Source organism: Delphinapterus leucas, chromosome 6, assembly GCF_059928025.1.
Source record: "Delphinapterus leucas isolate spDelLeu-1000000601 "Yukka" chromosome 6, BTC_Dleu_Yukka2, whole genome shotgun sequence".
Taxonomy (NCBI): Eukaryota; Metazoa; Chordata; class Mammalia; order Artiodactyla; family Monodontidae; genus Delphinapterus; species Delphinapterus leucas.
Genome location: NC_143134.1, coordinates 103,716,038 through 103,737,440, shown reverse-complemented (window position 1 = coordinate 103,737,440; position 21,403 = coordinate 103,716,038). Strand labels below are relative to the sequence as shown.

At 37.6% G+C, this 21,403-nt stretch overlaps 1 protein-coding gene across 6 annotated transcripts in view; it reads left to right on the top strand.

Moving 5' to 3' along the window:
• Positions 1-21,403, top strand: part of PTBP3 (polypyrimidine tract binding protein 3) — a 101,544-nt gene that overhangs the window by 21,875 nt on the left and 58,266 nt on the right. For 3 of the 6 annotated variants that reach the window (XM_089913594.1, XM_022579030.3, XM_022579033.3), the window contains one exon: positions 11,184-11,268. In XM_089913594.1, the coding sequence (XP_089769720.1) occupies positions 11,235-11,268 (34 nt within the window). In that variant the 5' untranslated portion in view covers positions 11,184-11,234. Of the gene's footprint in view, positions 1-11,183; positions 11,269-21,403 lie in introns of those variants that run through there. The other 3 variants (XM_022579031.3, XM_022579032.3, XM_022579034.3) reach the window with 2 other exon arrangements.

Sequence of the window (21,403 nt, the reverse complement as noted above, 5' to 3'; positions counted from 1 at the left end):
GTCACTTCTTAGAGTCTCATATCTTTATGGGCTCCTGTATGTATGAAATTAAATTTTGTTTTTCTCCTGTTATTCTGTCTCATGTCAGCTTAATTATTAGACCAGCCAAAGAACCTAAAAGGGAAGAAGGCAAAAGTTTTCCTCCCCTACTAGACAGATACTCAGTTTTACCTAGGTCTGCATTGCTTTTCCTTGACTATAATAGAAAATTACTTTTCAGACACTTAGGATATAACTATTAAGCAAGTAGTCTGTAATTATAGGCAGTGATGTGTTTTCAGGAGAAAGAATTTACGTCTAGGAAAGAAAAGTTTTGTTTTGTTTTTTTTAAAGAAGGGAATCTTTAAAGTAACAGAACTGATTGTGTTTTTCTCACTTTTTACAAAGCTTACAAAGTAATATGACTCCTGGGATTTGAGCTTTATGATATTTAAAAACCTTTGTTTTCTGTAATCTGAAAATGAACCCTTGGGGGAAAAAAGCTTAGCCAGTAAATTTTGATTATCAGGATATTTTTTTTATGACTGCATTTTCAAATGTAAGCTCTTTTTTCTTTCTTTTGTTTATCATATCCTGAAATTATTAGGGTCCAAAAATTATCAGTTTTTTTAAAGTATCATAATTATTTGAGATATGTGTTGTTTATTCTGTATGTTAAATGGTAAACCCCATCTCTGATATGAAACAATTTCCAGATATGAAACTTTTGGATCAAATATTTTAATTTTTCTTATTGTGTAATAAGACAATAAAAATAAAAATAGGCATTCCATCACTTCCCTGGATACTATAGGGTTTGCTTTATTCATGCATTATTCTACACATATTCTTTTTGAAAGCTCTTCCTGTTACTATTGAAAGATCTAGTAGAATTATCAAACTTAAATGATTTTATTTTGAAGGCTCTGTAATGTTAACCATTTTCTTATTATAATAGTTTATATTTTGTGTAGAAACATTGAATGTGACAGTTAAGATGTTGCATTAATTTACTTAGTATGCCATATAAATTTAAGTTAGTTTTTCCAGTTTTTCTGTGTTTGACTATTTGATCACATTTTTAGACTAAATTTTTCTTTTACAGTTAGAAATCCAAATGGTGGTTTAGAGGTGAAGAATAAAGGTTTAGAAAAATCTGTTAAATGAATAGTTTTATTATATGTGCTCTACTGATTCATCATTTTTCCATGAGAGGAATTAGGCCAACTGTGAAGTTAGGGAACACAGTCCACAAAAGACTCCCCTCACTTCTGACAGAAATTGTAAGTCCTGGGGGTTTCCAAAACTACCCTCTGGTCCCATGATTTGCTAGAAGAACTTACAGAACTCACTGAAAGCTTTTGTACTCTTCATTACTGGTTATTACAGGGAAAGGATATAGATTTGAATCAACCAAGGGAAGGAACACATAGGGCAGAAGTCTGGGGAAGTATCAAACACAGAGCTTCCTTTGTCTTCTCCCTATGGTGTCAGGACACATTACTTTCCCAGCATCAGTGTGTGACAGTACTCATGGAGTCAAACCGGGATGCTTACCGTGCTTTGGTGATTACATTTTTATTGAGGGGCTTCTTTATGTAAGCATACTTGATTGCTCTTGAGGCTGATCTTAGTTAAGTCTCCTCTAGCCCCTCCAGGCGTGTCCTGACTCTAAGACTGTCTGGTGACCCAAAGCCCCTCGAGTTAAAAAAAAAAAAAGACACTTTCTCAGGCATGACCTTACAGGGGGTTTAGAGATTACCTCCCAGAAGGAGGGGGCAAAAGCCTGACCTCTCTTTGAACAGGGTTAAATTCTTTACAGACTGTGAGCCAAACTCTGAGTAGTATTAAAATGTCCAGAATTAGAGTCATGTGCCAACTCTAACAATATTTGGAAGACCTCTATAGAAGTAAAAATGCTTCTTAGTAGTCACTTGTAGTGTAGTAGGAACTTGAAGTTACTATATACTGTTAAGCAGAAATTTGAGATTTCTTGCAGTTTTACCATCTTTTACCTTCACTCAAAAAGAAAAAAATTGTTTCTTTTACTTCTTAATATTTATTCTATGGATAGAACATAAAATATGGAAAATGCTATATTCTAAATACAGCATAACTTATGGTATCAATAAATTACAAGTGATGCTAATATTTAGTAATAGGGGAATAGTTAGTATGCAATTATAGAATTTTAAGAATCCATTAAAAATAATTATGGAGACTGTAACAAGGTGACAAAAGCTTATCAGTTAAAAGGATTACAGAGAGGAACATAGATTCATATTATAACTTTGTACAGTGCATGTTACGATAAAACAGGGGGCTTCCCTGGTGGCGCAGTGGTTGAGAGTCCGCCTGCCGATGCAGGGGACACGGGTTCGTGCCTTGGTTCAGGAGGATCCCACATGCTGCGGAGCGGCTAGGCCCGTGAGCCATGGCCGCTGAGCCTGCGCATCTGGCGCCTGTGCTCTGCAACAGGAGAGGCCACAACAGTGAGAGGCCCGCGTACTGCAAAAAAAACAGATAGAACTATCAAAATGAAAAATGATCTAGCTAATTAATATCTACAGATCTTTTCCTGAGATAATTGGATAAGTATGCAAAGATGCTTAAATGAGGATTGTTATAGAGAAAATTTTGACCTCCTTTTTCTCTATAAACAAATATCATCAGTGTTCTGCAGGAAAAGTTCTAATGCCCACATGTTTTATTCTTTCTCATTCTCAAAGGTTAATCATAAATGGGACTTTATTAAATCTCTTTTGCAATTCTGTACATTTTGATTTTATTAAAATCCAGTCTTTTATCAATTCATCTGACAGAAGGAAATTTCCTTTTTGTTAGTATCAAAAAGTTTGTTTCTTTCTAAAACTTTAGAAAGTTTCCTTTATTGAAAGAATATCTTTCACATTTAGGACATTGCTGTTCAATACTAATTACACTGCATACATATAACTATTGGCATATATAGCTTTTGAAGAGGATTGAGTAATGAATCATTAGTATTTATTTGCCACTGTTTAATGAGAGGTGTGTATATTAGAAATATTAATCCTCGGAGCAACCTATGAGTATGGGTACCATTATGACCCTCATTTTGCAGGTGAACAAACTGAGCCTTAGGTTAAATAATATGTAGTATCATATAAAGGTAAGTTTGTGTAGCATTTTCAAACCTAGATCTGGTCTGCTCCAGAAGACTACATCTTAAACTGCTGTACTATTATGCTTCTGTGTTCATTACAGCATCTGTTTATAGTAGTTCTCAGTTGGCTACACGTTAAGAGCTTTGGAAATACAGGTGCTCAAACCTCAGCCTAGAGCTACTGATTAAGAATCTCTGGGGTAGGACCTGGTATATAGTATTTATTTTAAACTTGGATATGTGATTTTAGTCTATAGCCAAGGCAGAGAGCCATTATATTGTACCTGACACTATGTTATAGGGCATGGGGGAATATAATGAAGTTATAAGGCACAATAATAGACCTCAAAGTAGCTGGGAAAAAACTGTGTACATATTTGACAAAGTGTGTGGTATTGATGGTTATATACATAGGAAGAATATATTACGTGAAGTGTACTAAAACCTAGAATCTTGCACATTTTAATGTTGAAAGACAATCAAAATTCAGGTCAACCTCTTCACTTTGGGGTTGAAAAATTTTCCAGATGTGGTATTAATTATCTCTGACCAGTAGGTAGGACTGTATATGTTGTGAAGAGACAGTGTTTGAGGCAGGAGAATAGCATAAAAAGTAGCAGAAATAAAGGTGATGTATTTGGGAAAAATTACAAGACAGGAGTGTTATTGTGAGTAGGAGGTCCAGCTTAGAAGGAGCTTTTAATCACCATCACAATACATTTAGACTTGATTCAATAAGCAACAAGGAATAATTTCACTTTAATAGTTGATTGGAGATTTGTTAGGAAATTAGGTAACAGAGTTTATTGAATGAGATAGAAACAGAAAGAACGATGAGTAACTCATTTCTCTCCTCATATTGAAACTGAAATGGCATGTGTGCATTAAGTAGACCCCAACTTTTTTGGATTCTTAGCTGGCAAGCCTTGTCTGGGGCAGACCTGTGTTAACAGTTTAACACCTTCTCTAGATGCCTTTTTTTTTTTTGCGGTAAGCGGGCCTCTCACTGTTGTGGCCTCTCCCGTTGCGGAGCACAGGCTCCAGACGCGCAGGCTCAGCGGCCATGGCTCATGGGCGCAGCCGCTCCGCGGCATGTGGGATCTTCCCGGACCGGGGCACGAACCCGTGTCCCCTGCATCGGCAGGCAGACTCTCAACCACTGCGCCACCAGGGAAGCCCCTCTAGATGCCTTTTAAGCAATCTCGTGTAACTCCAAGAAAGTGCTTTCCTGAAAATTTGTTCTTTCTAGCTTTTTGATAATGAAATTACAGAGTAAGAATTGGTTCCTCTCAGCAGGTAACTTCTTTGGAGGGTGGAAAGATGTTTTGCACTTTTGGTTCTCTTATCCTCTCTTTGAAACATCTGACTTTTGTGACACTGCTTTATTCTTGTTTTTCACAGATCTGTCTTTTAACTCCTTTGGTAAAATTCTGATTTGTCTCTCCCTTGAGCTGTTGTATCCCTTTGTATTTTGTTTAGGAGAGGCTATAATATTTTCCTAAAAACTTTTCATTTTACAAAGAACCATTTGCTCATAACATAAAGTTGTGTCATTTTTCTGTTGTATGTTATCTTTTGATTCCTTCCTTTTCCTTATGTATAGATTCCCATAAGGGACTCCTGTGGTTGTTCTTTGAATGTTGCTTGTTTTTGAAGGGACACCTTCTGGACCACCATTGTATAGAATGAGAGTGTGAGGGATGAGCTCTGAGAATGAGCTGTGGTAATTGACAGCTTGACCAGTCTTTTCTTATCCACTCTTGAGGGTTGAACACAGTGATGATGATGATGGCTATTCTAGGCTGGCAACAAGTCTTTTAAGTCAGTAGGAAGCCTCTGGCTCAGAATGATGTTATCTCTCCATAGTTGTGTTTTGTTTTGTTCTTAACTTTTTATTTTGAAAAAATTAGAGATTCACAGCAAGCTGTAAAGGTACTACATAGAGGTCTTGTGTACCTTTCAGTTTCCCCCAATCGTTACCTCTTACATACTTACACTATCAAAATAAGGGCATTGGGTTCCCGTGCAGTTCTTGTTTGTTTTGTTACTAAAACACTGTGCCAAGCCCTTAGAGGGTTGCACCCCCCAGTGTGTAGCACATCTTGTGTCTCTGTAGCCTCTAGCAACTCGTATCTTTTGAACAAATCCACTTTGGCATGGGGACAACTCAGAATGCAGTTGACAGAACTGACTCCGAAGCAGGCACTATTTGAGCACGCCCCTGTAGAATACTTGTTTGCAACTTGCTGACTTCCGTTGAAGCACGTGTGTGTGGGGGGGGGGGAGAGCTGTGCACGTGTGTATGTGGGCTGAGCCCTGGTGGGTCTAGAAACTCTACTCGCCTCCCAAGAGCCATTCGATCCTAGGAGAAGCCCCCACTGGCCAAACTACACAGATCTGGAGGGCCTTGGGTGGACTCCAGAGGCAGGCTCGCAGTTGGAAACCAGGCGCGCTGTCGTGCTGTTGCTGGGGTCCTGAGCGCTGCCGTTCACCCCAGAGCCGACGCAGCCTGGATTCCAGGCAGGCACGGCCTGGCATTTGCCTCCCTGCTGCAGCCGGCTCCTGGGTTCTGCAGGATGGGCTCCGCGGCCACACGGCCACCTGCCTTCCCTGGCTCACTTTCCTATGCACAGAGGGGAGGCGTGTGCGGGCGTGAGGTGCGCCTCGGTTTATAACGTGGCTGCAGCACCCTCACTTCCTGGCCTCAGGTGAGATGTTGATTGATTATTGCTGAGTAACTTCTCGTGGTAGAAACCAAATTTCTTTCAATATATTACATATGGATGTACACACTCATGCAAAATATATGTACTTCGAGGGGATCTATTTATGTTCCATTGGGAGTCATTCTTTCCTATGAGGAGTCTCACCCGCTGCTTTGTGTGTTTGGTCAGATTCCTGGCACGTTTTGTTTCCTGTTGTTTAGTGAAGATGCTCTTTCTGGGGAAAAAAACCCAAAACAACAACAATAGGGTGGGATAGGGAGGGTGGGAGGGAGACACAAGAGGGAAGAGATATGGGGATATATGTATATGTATAGCTGGTTCACTTTGTTGTACAGCAGAAACTAACACACCATTGTAAAGCAATTATACTCCAATAAAGATGTTAAAAAATAATAAAATAAATTATTTAAAGAAAACAACAACAAAAACAAGGGCATTGACATTGATACAATGCCTGTGTATAGTTTTGTTTCATTTTATTGCATGTGTAGGTTCATGTAATTCTCACCACAGAGCTAATCCATCACCGCAAAGATCTCCCTCATGGTACCCTTTTATAATCATACTGACTATCTCTCCCAAGCTTCTCTGCCCCCTGGCAACTACTAGTCAGTTTTCCATCTTTATAATTTTGTCATTTTGAGAGAGTTATATAAATGAAATCATAGAACATGTGAGTTTTTGTGTTGAGCATGTGATCTTTTGAGATTGCTCTTTATGTTTAGTTTTTTAAGAAACCACCAAACTTTTCAGAGTGGCTGTACCATTTTACATTCCTTTCAACAGTGTATGAGACATCCAGTTTCTTCCACATCCCTCACCTGCATTTGGCATTGTCACTATTTTTTATTTTAACTGTTCTGATAAGTATGTAGTGATGTCATGGTCTTAATTTTTATTTGAAGTGATCTCTGTGGTTTTGATTTGCATTTCCTTAGTGACTCATGATGTTGTGCATCTTTTCATGTGCTTATTGTCTGTATATTTTCTTGGAGAAATGTCTGTTCAGATCCTTTGCCTATTTTTAAATTGCATTATTTTCTCTTTTTATTATTGAGTTATAAGAGATTACGTTCTGGGTACCAGTCCCTCGTCAGATAATAGATTTGCAAATATTTCCTCCCATTTTCTGGCTTGTCTTTTCATTTTCTTGATGGTGTCCTTTGAAGTACAAAAGCTTTTACTTTTTATGAAGTCTAATTTATTTTTATGAATGTATTTTTTTTTCTTTTGTCACTTGTGCTTTTGTTACCAAGGAACCATTTCCTAACCCAAAGCCACAAAGATTTACTTTTATGTTTCCTTTTAAGAGTTTTATAGTTATAGTTTTACATTTACGTATACACCCTTCTTGAGTTAATTTTTGCATATGGTGTGAGAAAGGGGTCCAATTTTCATCTTTTGCAAGTAGATACATAGTTTAGATATATAATTTAGTTGTGACTACTTTTTGAACTCTATGTAAATGCAACAATGTAGTATGTATTATTTTGTGATGGGTTTCTTAACATGAGATTTTTGTATGTTATTGTGTAGAGCAGTAGTTCATTCTCCTTACTGTAAATCATTGAATGAATTTACAAGGATTTGTTCATTCTGTAGTTGATGACATTTAATTGTTTCCAGTTTGGTTACTAGAAATAATGCTGCTGAGAACATTCTAATATGTATAGGTGCACATAGCAGGCAATCTCTTGAGTGTATGCATAGGAATAGAATAAAAGAGATCCTAGGATACTTATATATTCAACTTTAGTATATTGAATCAGTTGTACCAATTTACACTCCCACTAGCAACATATAACAGTTCTCTCACTTCACATTCTTATCAAAACTTGATATTGTCAGCCCTTTTAATATGTTTGTATTTCATTGAGGTTTTAACTTGCATTCCCCGATGACCATTGAGGTTAAGCATCTTTTCATACGTTTATTGGGTGTGGTATTAGTCATTTAGATATGGTTTAGAAAAACATTTCTTGTGTACTTACAAAGTTGGTGGCTATTATGGAACTATACAGTTATGTTTTTATTCTGGGAATCAGGCTGAAAGAGCAGCTTCTATTTGGGATATGTTCCTCTTGTTTCAGGGGGGAAAAGGAAGAAAAACGGCAGAAACTAATTCTTTCAAAAGTTCTGCTTGGATTTAGGTCATGTAGGTCATGTCCATACATACTCCATAGGCCAAAGCATAGCACAAAACTGTGCTCAAGGTCAATGGGTCAGGGAGGTATCCTCCACTTAGAGGCATTGAAAGTCACATGGCCATAGGTGGGGATGAATGATTCTTTCACAGGAAAAGAAGGACACAAATACTCTGGAACAGTAATAAAGTATACCACTTTACTTGTGAGGTACCTGTTCAACTCTTGTCATTTTCTGTTACCTTGATTTTTTTCATATCAATTCCTAGTGGGGTACCCCCCCGCCAGACTTTCTTCTTTTCCTTAGTAAGTTCTGGGTATATAATCTTTGTTGGTTATATGTACTGCAGTATTTTCTCCCACTCTATGACTTGCCTTTTTAATCTCCTAATGATGTCTTCTGTTAATAAAATTCTTTTTTAAAAAATTGAGATATAATTGATAAATAACATTATGTTTCAGATCAACATAATGATTCAATATTTGTATATATTGTAAATAAAAATTATAACTTCATTTTTGTATAGTTTATCAGTTATTTTAAATAATTGTGTTTCTTGTTTAAGAAATCTTTCCCTACCACAAGATTATGAAGATACTTTTTTCTGTTATCTCCTAGAGTCTTTATTGTTTTGTCTTTTATGTTTCAATCTGCAGTCCACCTAGAATTAATATTTAGTTGACATTTTAACATACTCCTGCAAGCCTAAAAAAGAGCTCAAGTGATCTCTAAGTTCGTCCGTCCTTCCTTCCTTCCTTCCTTCCTTCCTTCCTTCCTTCCTTCCTTCCTTCCTTCCTTGCCGCGTTGGGTCTTTGTTGCTGCGTGCAGGCTTTCTCTAGTTGTGGTGGGTGGGGGCTACTCTTCGTTGTGGTGCAGTGGCTTTTCTTGTTTCGGAGCACGGGCTCTAGGCACACGGGCTTCAGTAGTTGTGGTGCACAGGCTTAGTTGCACCGCGGCATGTGGGATCTTCCCGGACCAGGGATCGAACGCATGTCCCCTGCATTGGCAGGCGGATTCTTAACCACTGTGCTACCAGGGAAGTCCCTCTAAGTGGTTTCTAAGACCAAATTAATTCAATTTACATGTAGAAAATTGATATTTGATATTGACACTACACTCATATGTGTCGAAAATATATCTATTAGTAACATAGTTTATCAAATTCCTCATATATAAAAACATGTTGGGCATGTTTAACTTTTTACTACATTTAAAACTGCAAAAATTCACCTTTCCGTATCCACTGGCTATACGAAGTCTGTCTTTGTCTGCCAATATCTGTATTTCACATATTCTCAGGAAGACCTTTGCTTTTAGTGAGGTCATAATCCAAGTCTTTCTGGAATTTCAGATTTTCAATTTTATTTCATCTCACGTGCTCACTTAGTTCCTTTCTCTTATTCCAAACTGTCTCTATAAACTTACGTGTGAAAGACCAAAGGGAATAATTTCTAGATGTTTAATACAGGAATTGTTTAAATAATTGTATTTATATTATGCAAATGCATTGGTGGTTTGCTTTTCTTCAGCAAAGGCTGAGGTTGTTCCCTGCAGAAGTGGTCCTTACCCCTAAACATTATATCTGTCGGAGCACTGTTGATGTTATAACTTTTGTAGGATAGTTTGGGGATTAGGTTTTATCATCTAGTAGACTGAAATCTTTGTTCTTAAAAGTTGACCGAGCTTGGGAATTCTCTGGTGGTCCAGTGGTTAGGACTCCATGCTTCCACTGCGGGGGCCCGGGGTTTGATCCCTGTTTGGGGAACTAAGATGTTACAAGCCGTGTGGCACCGCCAAAAAAAAATTGACCGAGAGCTGAACAAACTACCAGTTGAAATAGGTTGTTTTTAAATTTATACATGGTGTTTATTGTACTTCCTAGATATAAACATTTTAATCTTGGTAAAAGACCTTATGGTTTTACAATGAAAAGGCTAGACTGACTTGTCTTTCAGCTTTGACAGTTCAACTCTGGAATTGGTCAAAACTCTTACCTGAAAAAAAGTCTAAATTACTTAAACAGTAGTTGTTTAAGAAATAGTACACAGGGCTTCCCTGGTGGCGCAGTGGTTGAGAGTCTGCCTGCCGATGCAGGGGACACGGGTTCGTGCCCTGGTCCGGGAAGATCCCACATGCCGCAGAGCGGCTGGGCCCGTGAGCCATGGCCACTGAGCCTGCGCGTCCGGAGCCTGTGCTCCACAACTGGAGAGGCCACAGCAGTGAGAGGCCCGCGTACCACAAAAAAAAAAAAGAAAGAAAGAAATAGTACACATTAAAGATCATTTTAAGGATTAATGAATGAAAAAAATCACTTATTTAAAGGATTTGACCAATATAGAAATAAATTGCATCTTTGTGTTCAACTTTTAAAAATACACATCTATGAAAAAGTCAAAGTGCTACACAATTATTTGCACGCAAATACTTAAAAATGTACTACAGGACTTCCCTGGTAATTCAGTGGTTAAGAATCCACCTGCCAATGCAGGGGACATGGGTTCGAGCCCTAGTCTCGGAAGATCCCACATGCCGAGGAGCAGCTAAGCCTGTGCATCACAACCACTGAGCCTGTGCTCTAGAGCCCATGAGCCACAACTACTGAAGCCCATGCCTAGAGCCCGTGCACCGCAACAAGAGAAGCCACCACAGTGAGAAGCCTGCGCACTGCAGTGAAGAGTAGTCCCCACACCGCAACTAGAGGAAGCCTACGCGCAGCAGCGAAGGCCCAACGCAGCCAAAAAAAAAAAGTCATCAGTCCTTTATAAAAATATATATATACTACAAAACTTAACATACTTAATATACCAAAATGTATTTAAAATATACTAAATATACTTAAAAATATACTACAAAAACAATGTCAGGATTCAACCCCTAAATATGGTTTTTGACACTTCAGATGTAGTATTTCAGAGAATTGAGTTTCATTCAAAAGGGTTGTGGGATTATGCCCCCAATTATGTAATGGCAATTCTCTTTTTTATAACTAACAATCATGTGGATGTTCAATAATTTTTGTTTACTATTAAGTTCACTTCCAACCTTTAGATTTTATGATTCTTGAAGACTTCCCCTTAAGTGCCTTGATATTCAGATTAAGTAATATTAGCTTTTAATATTTTTAGTAGTAAATATGGACCATTATCCAAGACTTGTTTTATTAACAGAATATTGCTCTTACTTTTCAGCGGGGATCTGATGAGCTTCTTTCTTCCGACATCATTAACGGACCTTTTACCATGAACAGTTCCACTCGTTCTGCAGGTGTGTATGGTGAGTTTTCATTTTTTCAAAATCTGAGATGTTTTCTTTCTCTGGGTTTCAAAAATTTTCTTTTCACAATGTTCTTATTTTGCTCATCTTATAAACATGCAGTGCTGTTATTTACAACAAAATCTAAAATTTGTGGCAGTGAAGTTCATATAGATGAAATTATTAGTTACAGCACTTAAATTTTAAGCATTAATTTGGATTTAATTAGATAATTACTTTTTTGACTGACATTCTTTGTAACATAGTTGTGATAAAATTATCACAGTAAGTAAAATTATCACATAGTGTGATAAAATTATCAGTAAGTTGGTGATCTAGAACTATTGAGTAAAAGAGCTAGATTTAAAAACTTGTGTTGAATGATGATGGATTTAGAGTAGAAGTATTAAAACTATAAGTTCACATGATTTTAAAAATAAATGTTCTTGAAATTTAGGGACTGTAAAATGAATTGGAGGAGTGCAATACTTGAGAGAGAGTGAGCAGTTAGGAAGCTATTGCTGTACAAGAAATCCTAGTAAGGGTGGAGAATTTGTGCTATAGCAGTAGTAGTTGTGATGGTGAGAATTAGAGAACTTAACAGAAGGTGAAATAATTGATGGTAATTGGTGATTAATTGAATGTTTGAATAAGGAATTCCATTGATGATTTATAGGTTTAGACTTAGATAATTGGATAGCTGAATTGTGGTGCCTTCATTTATATTAGAAAGTACGGGAAGAGCAGGGTTGGACAATATGGCAGGTTCCGTTTTTTTTTGTCTTTTGTTTTTTTTTTGGCCGCATGGCATGTGGGATCTTAGCTCCCCGACCAGGGATCGAACCCGCACCACCCCCTGCATTGGAAGCACAGAGTCTTAACCACTGGACCGCCAGGGAAGTCCCCAGATTTTTTTTTTTTTTTGCAGTACGCGGGCCATTGCGGAGCACAGGCTCCGGACGCGCGAGCTCAGCGGCCATGGCTCACGGGCCCAGCTGCTCTGCGGCACGCAGGATCCTCCCAGACCGGGGCACGAACCCGTGTCCCCTGCATCAGCAGGCGGACTCTCAACCACTGCGCCACCAGGGAAGCCCAGTCCCCAGATTTTTATATATTGATTTGAGGTTCCTCTGGGGACATCCAGATGGAAGTGTGAGATAGGTAGTGGGTTCTGGTCTCAACATCATAAGAGAAATTTGGAAGTCAATATCATAATACACTTAACAACTGAAGCCATGAGAGTGGAGAGTCTCAGAAAAGGTGAGATCTTTATCCAGATGTTTTGGTGTTATAGGGAGTTAGGGAATGAGTAGACCTCACTTTCCAGACCCTGAGTTACATGATGTTTGGGAGAGTGAACAGCCTTTATGTGAAGACCCTATAAGAGAAGTGAACCAGGTTCAGTTAAGACAAAAGATGTAAAAATCCAGTGAAGAGATTAAGAATGTTTGGGAATTGGTCAGCCATGGTACATTGCTCTAGAAGACTAAATGGAAGGATTTTGTAGGCAGGACAGCAGCAGGGGGTTTGTTCATGTGGAAGTGTGAACAGGGTACTTAGAGCAGGAGATTAAAGCAGCTTTCTCAAAAATGACCTGGCATCAGAATCACCTGGAGGGCTTGCTAAAGCACAGTTGCAGAGTCCATCCTCAGAATTTCTAAGTCAGTAGATCTGGAGTGGGTCCTGAGAATTTGCATTTCCACAAGTTCACAGGTAATGATGATGCTGCCATATGAGGAACCACACTTTAAGAGGTAGTGCCAGGGAACCACACTTTAAGAGAACTGCTGAATGAAGGAAATGCTAGAAATCTGAAGTTCCTAAACCTGATTATCCTCTTGATCTGGTAGGCTTTTAAGAAAATTTCGGCCCTTACTCCTAGAGTTAACAGTACATCTAGGGTGGGACCCATGTATTCTTTTTTTTATAAATTTATTTATTTTTTTATTTATTTTTGGGCGCGTTGGGTCTTCATTGCTGCGCGTGGGTTTCTCTTGTTGCAGCGAGCGGGGGCTGCTCTTAGTTGCAGTGCATGGGCTTCTCATTGCGGTGGCCTCTCCTGCTGCAGAGTACGGGCTCTAGGCACGTGGGCTTCAGCAGTTGTGGCACTCAGGCTCAGTAGTTGTGGTTCACGGGCTCCAGAGCACAGGCTCAGTAGTTGTGGCGCACGGGCTTAGTTGCTCCGCAGTGTGTGGGATCTTCCTAGATCAGGGCTCAAACCCGTGTCCCCTGCATTGGCAGGAGGATTCTTAACCACTGTGCCACCTGGGAAGCCCTTGTTCTTATTTTTAAAACTGAGGTCAGTTTGTTCGGTCATGTTTACAAACTACTGGGATGGATGACCAGAAGGACTGACATCCTGGTTGATTGATTACTTAGGAAAAGAAGTATGAGCTGTGAGTTTAGCTGGCATCAGTAGTCTGCTGTGTTTTGCTTTTATGTTTTCAATTTCTTCTTGTATCCCATTCCATTCTAGGTTCAGTGTTTCTTCTTAAAGCACATCGTCTTTAGTAGCTATTTCAGCAAAACTCTATAAATGGTAACCTCTTAGACTGACTAAAAATGTCTATTTTGATATTACTATTGAATGGTAGTTAGCTATTTAGAATTCCAGGTTGACAGTTATTTTCTCTCAGTACTTTGAAGGTATTGTTTTATTATTCTTTTGGCATCTGTTGTTGAGAAGTCTTTTGTCAATCTATTATTATTTTGTAGATAGTATTAGTTCTCTGTAGTTGTTTTAACATTTTTCTCTTTAATTTTGTTCTGTGGTTTCTCTAGCTGTGTCTAGGTGTAGATCACTAGTTCTCAACCCTGGATGTTCACTAAAATAGCTTGGGAAGCTTTGAAGAAAATACAGATACCTTGACCTACTCCACACCAATTCCAAAATTACAGGAGGGGGAAGGGGGACCTAGGCACTGTTTTTAATTTGTTTCTAAAGTTTCTTAGGTGATACATGTAAGGTGCAGCCAGTGTTGAAGACCATTGCTGCAGACTTACTTTCATTTATTCTGTCTAGGAGTGGCCCTACTTTCCAAAGAATTGTTTCTTTTTGGAACTCCAGTTAGACATGTATAGGACCACCTCATTTAGTCCTGCAGTTGTTTTAACCTCTTACATTTATTGTCACCTTTTTCTCATTAAGGTCCTGTATTTTGGATAATTTCCTTGAAATGGTTTTCTGATTCATTCATTATTTGTTCAGCTTTGTCTAATATGCTGTTTAATCCTTCTATTGAGTAATTGATTTCAAGGCATATATTTTTCATTTTTCTCTGTTTTATTTGATTCATTTTTAAAGATGATCTAGTTTTGTTGTTATTTAGAAAAACAGTATCGTGTTCTTTTTTTATGGTTTCCATTGCTTTTCCCCCCTAATTTTTTAATTATTTAAAACAAAATTTTTATAGTCGCAGATTTTACAATTATGGAGTTCTTTAGGGTGCTGATATTACTTGGTTTTGTATCTGCTAGTATTTGCTTATGGTATAGTATTTTTCCTTGATTCATAATTTTTGGTTGTGAGGTAATCTTTGGCTGAATTATTTTCTTCTTCTGTGAGAATCTTCAGGGAAGTTTTGTGTTTGCTCTGCTGGACTTGCTAGGGTATCACCAGCCCCTAACATGACCTAATGTATATGTTAATTTATTGCTTTGGGGATTCCTACCAGAAGGGAAGAGAAAATTAAAAATCCAGACATTTACATTCAAATCCATGAACAGAGACAGACTTCCTTGTTAAATATCTGTGATACATGGTAAATTTCTAATTTTAGTTTGCCTTTTATGAGGGGTTGTTGGCCTGCTGAAGGGTTTGCCTGTTGATACGTAAAAACTTCTTTTTTTAGGTCACCTATACATTAAAAATACTTCTGTAATATTTGATTCAGTATTTGCAATTCTCTAAAAGCTTCCAAAACTAAAGATTTTGGTACTCCATTCCTTGACTTCTTTGAATAAATATTTCTAATTGATTTTGAACAAATTGTGTCAAAAAGTTTTTAGGGCTCATTTATAAACAAGTTAAATCCCTTTGTAAGTTACTTAAGTAGTTCTTCAAAGACACAAATAATTTAAAAAATCACATGGATAATGCATAGCTAAAAGAAAGCCATGTATTGTGTTGAAAGATCTTTTTTGTATTCAGTACAGTCTTCATCACAAAATTTTTGTAGTTCAGTTAATCTAAATGTGGATTTTAAAATATTTGTAAAATTTGACGACTATAATTTTTCTTTCTATCTGTAGAATATTGCTTGTTTGGTAACAAGCTATGTGTGCACCAAATAGATTGCAGATACATGTCTACTTTATGGGACTGTCAGAACACTGTTTTTGCCATGACATCTTGCTGCACCAAAATTTATATTTGTATTATTACCCCAAAGAAGTTTTTATTTTTAGCTGAGTTTTTTAAACTGAATTTTCATTAGTGTCACACATTTCACTTTTGATACAATGACTTCCCAGAAACTTTCCTTTGATTCCACTGAAAGTATTTAATATTATCCATTATTGAGTAATAACTGATTTTCTAATGTTTGCAGATGATGATAAAACTAATACAATTTAACTGTTTGCAAAGTTCTGTTAGTGGTGTCAGTATATTAACACCTGACACTTTATTGTTTACACATGGAGAAGAAACTTTGCAAGTTAAATTAATTCAGAATTACAGATTTATGGATTTACTATAAGATATAAAATGGAATGATTATAAACATAATTGTATTTCATGTGTAACTGGCCTGTAATTCCCACATTTTCCACAGACTGGCAGCCTGGCAGCCAAATGAATAGCATAGGTAGAAGGTTGAATACTGATGGAAGGAGTTAGGAGCTATCCTTAGCTACTTGTGTCCCACTGCATTTCTTCTCTTTTGCTTTAAATTTTTTTTTAATTTTAAAAATTTTTTTTAATTTTCTTTTCAAATTGTTTTCTTTTTTTTTTCTTTGGTTGTGTTGGGTCTTCGTTGCTGCATGCGGGTTTTCTCTAGCTGTGGCAAGCAGAGGCTACTCTTCATTGTGGTGCGCGGGCTTCTCATTGCAGTGGCTTCTCTTGTTGCAGAGCACGGGCTCTAGGCACACAGGCTTCAGTAATTGCAGCATGTGGGCTCAGTAGTTGCTGTGCACAGGGTTTAGGGCATGTGGGCTTCAGTAGTTGTGGCACGTGGTCTCAGTAGTTGTGGCCCACAGGCTCTAGAGTGCAGGCTCAGTAGTTGTGGCTCATGGGCTTAGCTGCTCTGCGGCATGTGGGATCTTCCCAGACCAGGTCTCAAACCCATGTCCCCTGCATTGGCAGCTGGATTCTTAACCACTGCGCCACCAGGGAAGTCCCCACTGCCACTGCATTTCTTTTCTTTTTTCTTCCTTCCTCCCTTCCTCCCTTCCTCCTTTCCTCCCTTCCTCCCTTCCTCCTTTCCTCCCTCCCTCCCTTCTTTCCTCTTTAAATCAAAGACTCTGTGTGTTGTCTGTGAAAAAGTCATGAAGAGATTCCGTCTCACTGGTTAACATTGGTTAACATTCAGATTTAATCACTGTACATGTGGTTCATAAACTCCTAGATGAGACCATGGCAAAAACTGGAAGTTAAAAAAATCAATTGGATCTACTAAGCCTATTCTAGCTTATTTCAATGCAACTGTTAATTGTTTTTCAAAAGAGAAGATGTTAAACTGTACAGGTTGCTAGAACAATGATGCCAAATTGTGACTGTCCCAGGCAAACTGGTCGTTCTGCTTAGATATTAATATTCCTTAAGAATGTCTCTTAGCCTATAATGGACATATGAGCTTTAAATTATTTTGTGTAGTTCTAGAACAGCCCCTCATTCCCCATTCCTTCCCCACAAAATCTTAGGGATTCTGAAATGTTGATCTTTTTGTGTAATTATTTTTCCATCTGGGAATATGGCATGTGAGTCCATGGTTTTAGGTCTTATTTTAGTCCTTTGGTAATTATGAAAATGTTTTATACTTTTCTACATAAATCATATGCTTTTCCTCCTAAATTTAATCTTAGGAATTATGGCAGAGACTGTTTGTTGGGTACCCCAATACTTTCTATTTTCTTTAGCAACAGAGCTCTAATTTTTATCTGGGCACATTGCCACTCAGATTAAATGACTGCTTTTCTAGTCTTCCTTATAGCTAGGTGAGGTCATGTGATTAAGTGCTGTCTAATGAGATATAAGTGGAAGTGTTACTTCTGGGGCATCTCTGCATGGTTTTTTCCTCTTTCGTCTTGCTGCCTGTAGGAGTTCTAGCTTCCATCTGTGAGAAAAGTGCTCCAGAAACCTGCCCTTGAATCTGTTGGTGAATGTTAAGCCACACGTGCCTTACCAGTAGGGGTGGTATATCAGCTGTAGCATAAAAGCTATTCTAAACCCACCCTAACAAGACTTAAAAACAAGCTCCAAAACAATTACCTGATCTTAAAGTAACTTAACTTTTTTCCAGAAAGGAGTCTGGCACTTCATTTTTTCCAGAAAGGAGTCTGGCACTTTAAAGGAATAAAACAATTCCAGTGCTCACAATGTTGAGCATTCAATCAAAAATTGCAACCCATAGCTAGGAGAAAAATCAGTCCATAGAAACATACCTAGAAAATAACAGATGATGAAGTTAGCAGATTTGTACTTTGGAACAGTTATTAAAGTATGTGAAAGGATTTAAAGGAAAATATCAACATAACAGGGAGAAAATGAAAGCTAAAAATCAAATAGAACTTCTAGAGATAAAATTATAATATCTAAAAAAAAAACATGGCATGGCTGTAACAGCACTAATATTCTGTAAAAGAAATGATCAGTGAATTTAAAGACAGCAATAGAAACTAAAGCACACAGACCAAAAGACTGAAAAAGAAATGAACAGAGCCTTAATAATCTGTAGAACAAAATTAAGTGGTCTAAACATATGTATAATTGAAGTTCCAGAAAAAAAGTTGGGGGTGGGGAAACAAATATATCTGAAGAAATAATGACTGAAAATACTCCAGATATGGTGGAAATTGTAAAGCCACATATCCAAGAAGTTCGGTGAACCACAGGCAGGATAAACACAGTGAAAACCACACCAAATCTCCTCGTAATCAAATTGCTGAAAACCAGGAATGCAGAACAAATCTTAAAAGTAGCCAGAGGAAAAAAGTCACATTTATTCAGAGAAACAAAGATAAGAGTAATGAGAGTGCTTGCCTGAAACTGCAAACCAGAAGACAGTTGAGCAACATCTTTAAAGTACTGTAGATAAATACAATGAAACAAATTCTATATCCAGTTAAAATATTTTTCAAAAATAAAGTTACAGTAAAGCCTTATTTGAGGCACACAGACTGAGAGCATTTGTTAGTAACAGACTTACATTTTATGAAATGGAAAAGGAAATTCCTCAGACTTGAAAATGATACCAGGTGGAAACTTGGATCTACACAAAGTGGTAAATATGTGGATATGTGACTTTTCTTTCTCATTTTTTTGGATAATTTAAAAGATGATTGAGGGTTTCTGGGAAGATGGTAGAGTAAGAAGCACCAGGAGTCTGTCTTTCTACCTAGACAACAATTGCACTGGCAGAATCTGTCTATAGCTAATTTGGAACTCTGGAGTCTTGAAGGCTTGCAAGTTCCAGGGGAAGACTTGGAAGGTAAATTGTGGTTAATTTTGGTCAATTTTAGCTCTTAGTGCAGCAGCAGCTACCCATCCCTCACCCTCAGTCACATGGCAGGCAACTGTGTGGTTCCAGAGCAGCTTACAAATAGGAGCCAGGGTAGGCAAAAAAGACCTTGTCCTTCAACTTCAAGGTTTCTGTACTCTGATTGCTGGTTGCTTCTTCTGATCATGCAGGTACAGACAAAGAGGTAGGCAGCCATTGTTCTTGCATCTCCCGCTATTGTTGCAAGCCAGCACGCCCCACTCCCAATATATGTGACTTCCAGAGCATATAAAAGGCTGGTGCTTTCCACACCCTCCTCCCCTTCATTTTCTCTTTTTTTCCCCTTTTGGGAGCCAAAGATTGAAGACTAGGACATTAAAAAACAGCTGCATCTACAGGGAAAAGTAGAAAGTGATAGTGCATGCCCAGGAAAAGACTCAGAAGACACCTGAGTAGAACTTAAATTTACACCTCAAGCTGATCCTTGGCGTAAACACAGTCTAAAACAATCAAAAACAATAACACAAATGAGAAAACCCCTAGAAAGGGGAAGAGTCTGATTTCCAGAGTTACCATATTCCCAAATTTGATGAAAAACATGAATATAAACATCCAAGAAGCTTAATGAACTCCAAGTAAGATGAATTCAATGAGACCCACACTGAGACACCTTTTTAATGAAACTTTCAAAAGTCAGAGACAAAGAGAGAATCCTGAAAGTATCAAGAGAGAATCAACTTATCACATACAAGGATCCTCAATAAGAATATGACCAGATTTCTCTTCAGGAACTTTGGACAGATGTCAGTGGGCCAATATATTCAAAGTGCTAAAAGAATAAAACTGTCAACCAAGTATCGTATGTTTGGTAAATTTTTCTTTCAAAAGTGAAAGAGAAATTCCCACATGAGCAAAAACTGAAGGATTTTATTACCACTAGATCTGCCCTGCAAGAAATATTCAAAGGAGTCCTTTAGGGTGAAATGAAAGGACACCAGACAGTAGCTCAAAGCCATATGAAGAAATAAAGATCTCAGTGAAGGCCCTTATAAAAGCCAATATTATTCTAACAGTGGTTTGTTATCTACTTTTTGTTTTCTGTAGATTTAAGGGGCTAATACGTTTTTTAAAAATTATTAATCTAAAAGCTACCAAGTGACTTGGTTTGTAACTCCACAGTTTGTTTTCTAAATAATTTAGGAGACTAATGCATTAAAAGAATTGTTAGTTTGTGTTTCTGGGCACACACTGTATAAAGATGTAATTTTGTGATAATAATGGAAAGGGGTGGGGACAGAGCTGTAAAGGAGCAGAGTTTTTGTATGTTATTGAAGTTAAGCTGGTCTAAATTCAAATTAAAGTGTTATAACTTTAGGATGTTAAATGTAATCCCCATGGTAACCACAAAGAAAATAGCTATATGATATGCACAAAAGGAAATAAGAAAGAATACTTAGAGTAGTCAGAATCTTAGAGAATAGAATGGTGGTTGCTAGGGGCTGGAAGAAGGGAGGACTAGGGAACTACTTTTTAATGGGTATAGAGTTTCTGTTTTACAAGGTGAAAAGTGCTGTGGAGATAGATGGTGGTGATAGTTACACATTATGAATATGTTTAACACCACTGAATTCTACGTTTAAAAATAGTTAAGATAGCGAATTTTATGTTATGTGTATTATACCACAGTAAAAAATTATTTGGAAAAAAAGTATAGAATGCTCTCTATGGAAAGCTCCATAAGACACAATAAGTGAATAAAATAAGATGCAGAAAGAAAAATAGGTAATTGACTATTTAAAGCAAGATAATATTAATATATTTGGGGAGTTATAGCATATGTGAAAAGTATAATATATGATAGTAACACAAAGGATATGATAAGGGAAATAGACATATACTTTGAAAAGTTCTTACATAATACCTAGGTGTTATAATATTATTTTAAGGTAGACTGGGGTAAGTTAAAGATATGAATTGTCAATTTAACCCCAGAGCAGTCGCTTAAAGTAAACAAAAAAGTAAAGATTATAATTAAAAAACAGAGATTATCTGCCATTTATGTGCATGTTTTATGTGTGACATATTATGTTTCCTTGATAAATTGATCCCTTTATCATTATGAAATGTCTCACTTTATCTCTGGTGATACTCCTTTTCCTGAAGTCTACTTTGTCTGGTATTAGTACAGCCGCTCCAGCTTTCTTGTGATTAGTGTTTACATATTTATGTTTTCATCCTTTTACTTGTAACCTGGATTTTATATTTTAAATGGGTTTCTTATTCACACCTTATAATTGTTTTCCTTTTATCCAGACCATAATCTCTGCCTTTCAATTAGAATCTTTTTTTTTTTTTTTTTTTTTTGTGGTACACGGGCCTCTCGCTGTTGTGGCCTCTCCCGTTGCGGAGCACAGGCTCAGCGGCCATGGCTCATGGGCCCAGCCGCTCCGCCGCATGTGGGATCTTCCCGGACCGGGGCATTAACCCGTGTACCCTGC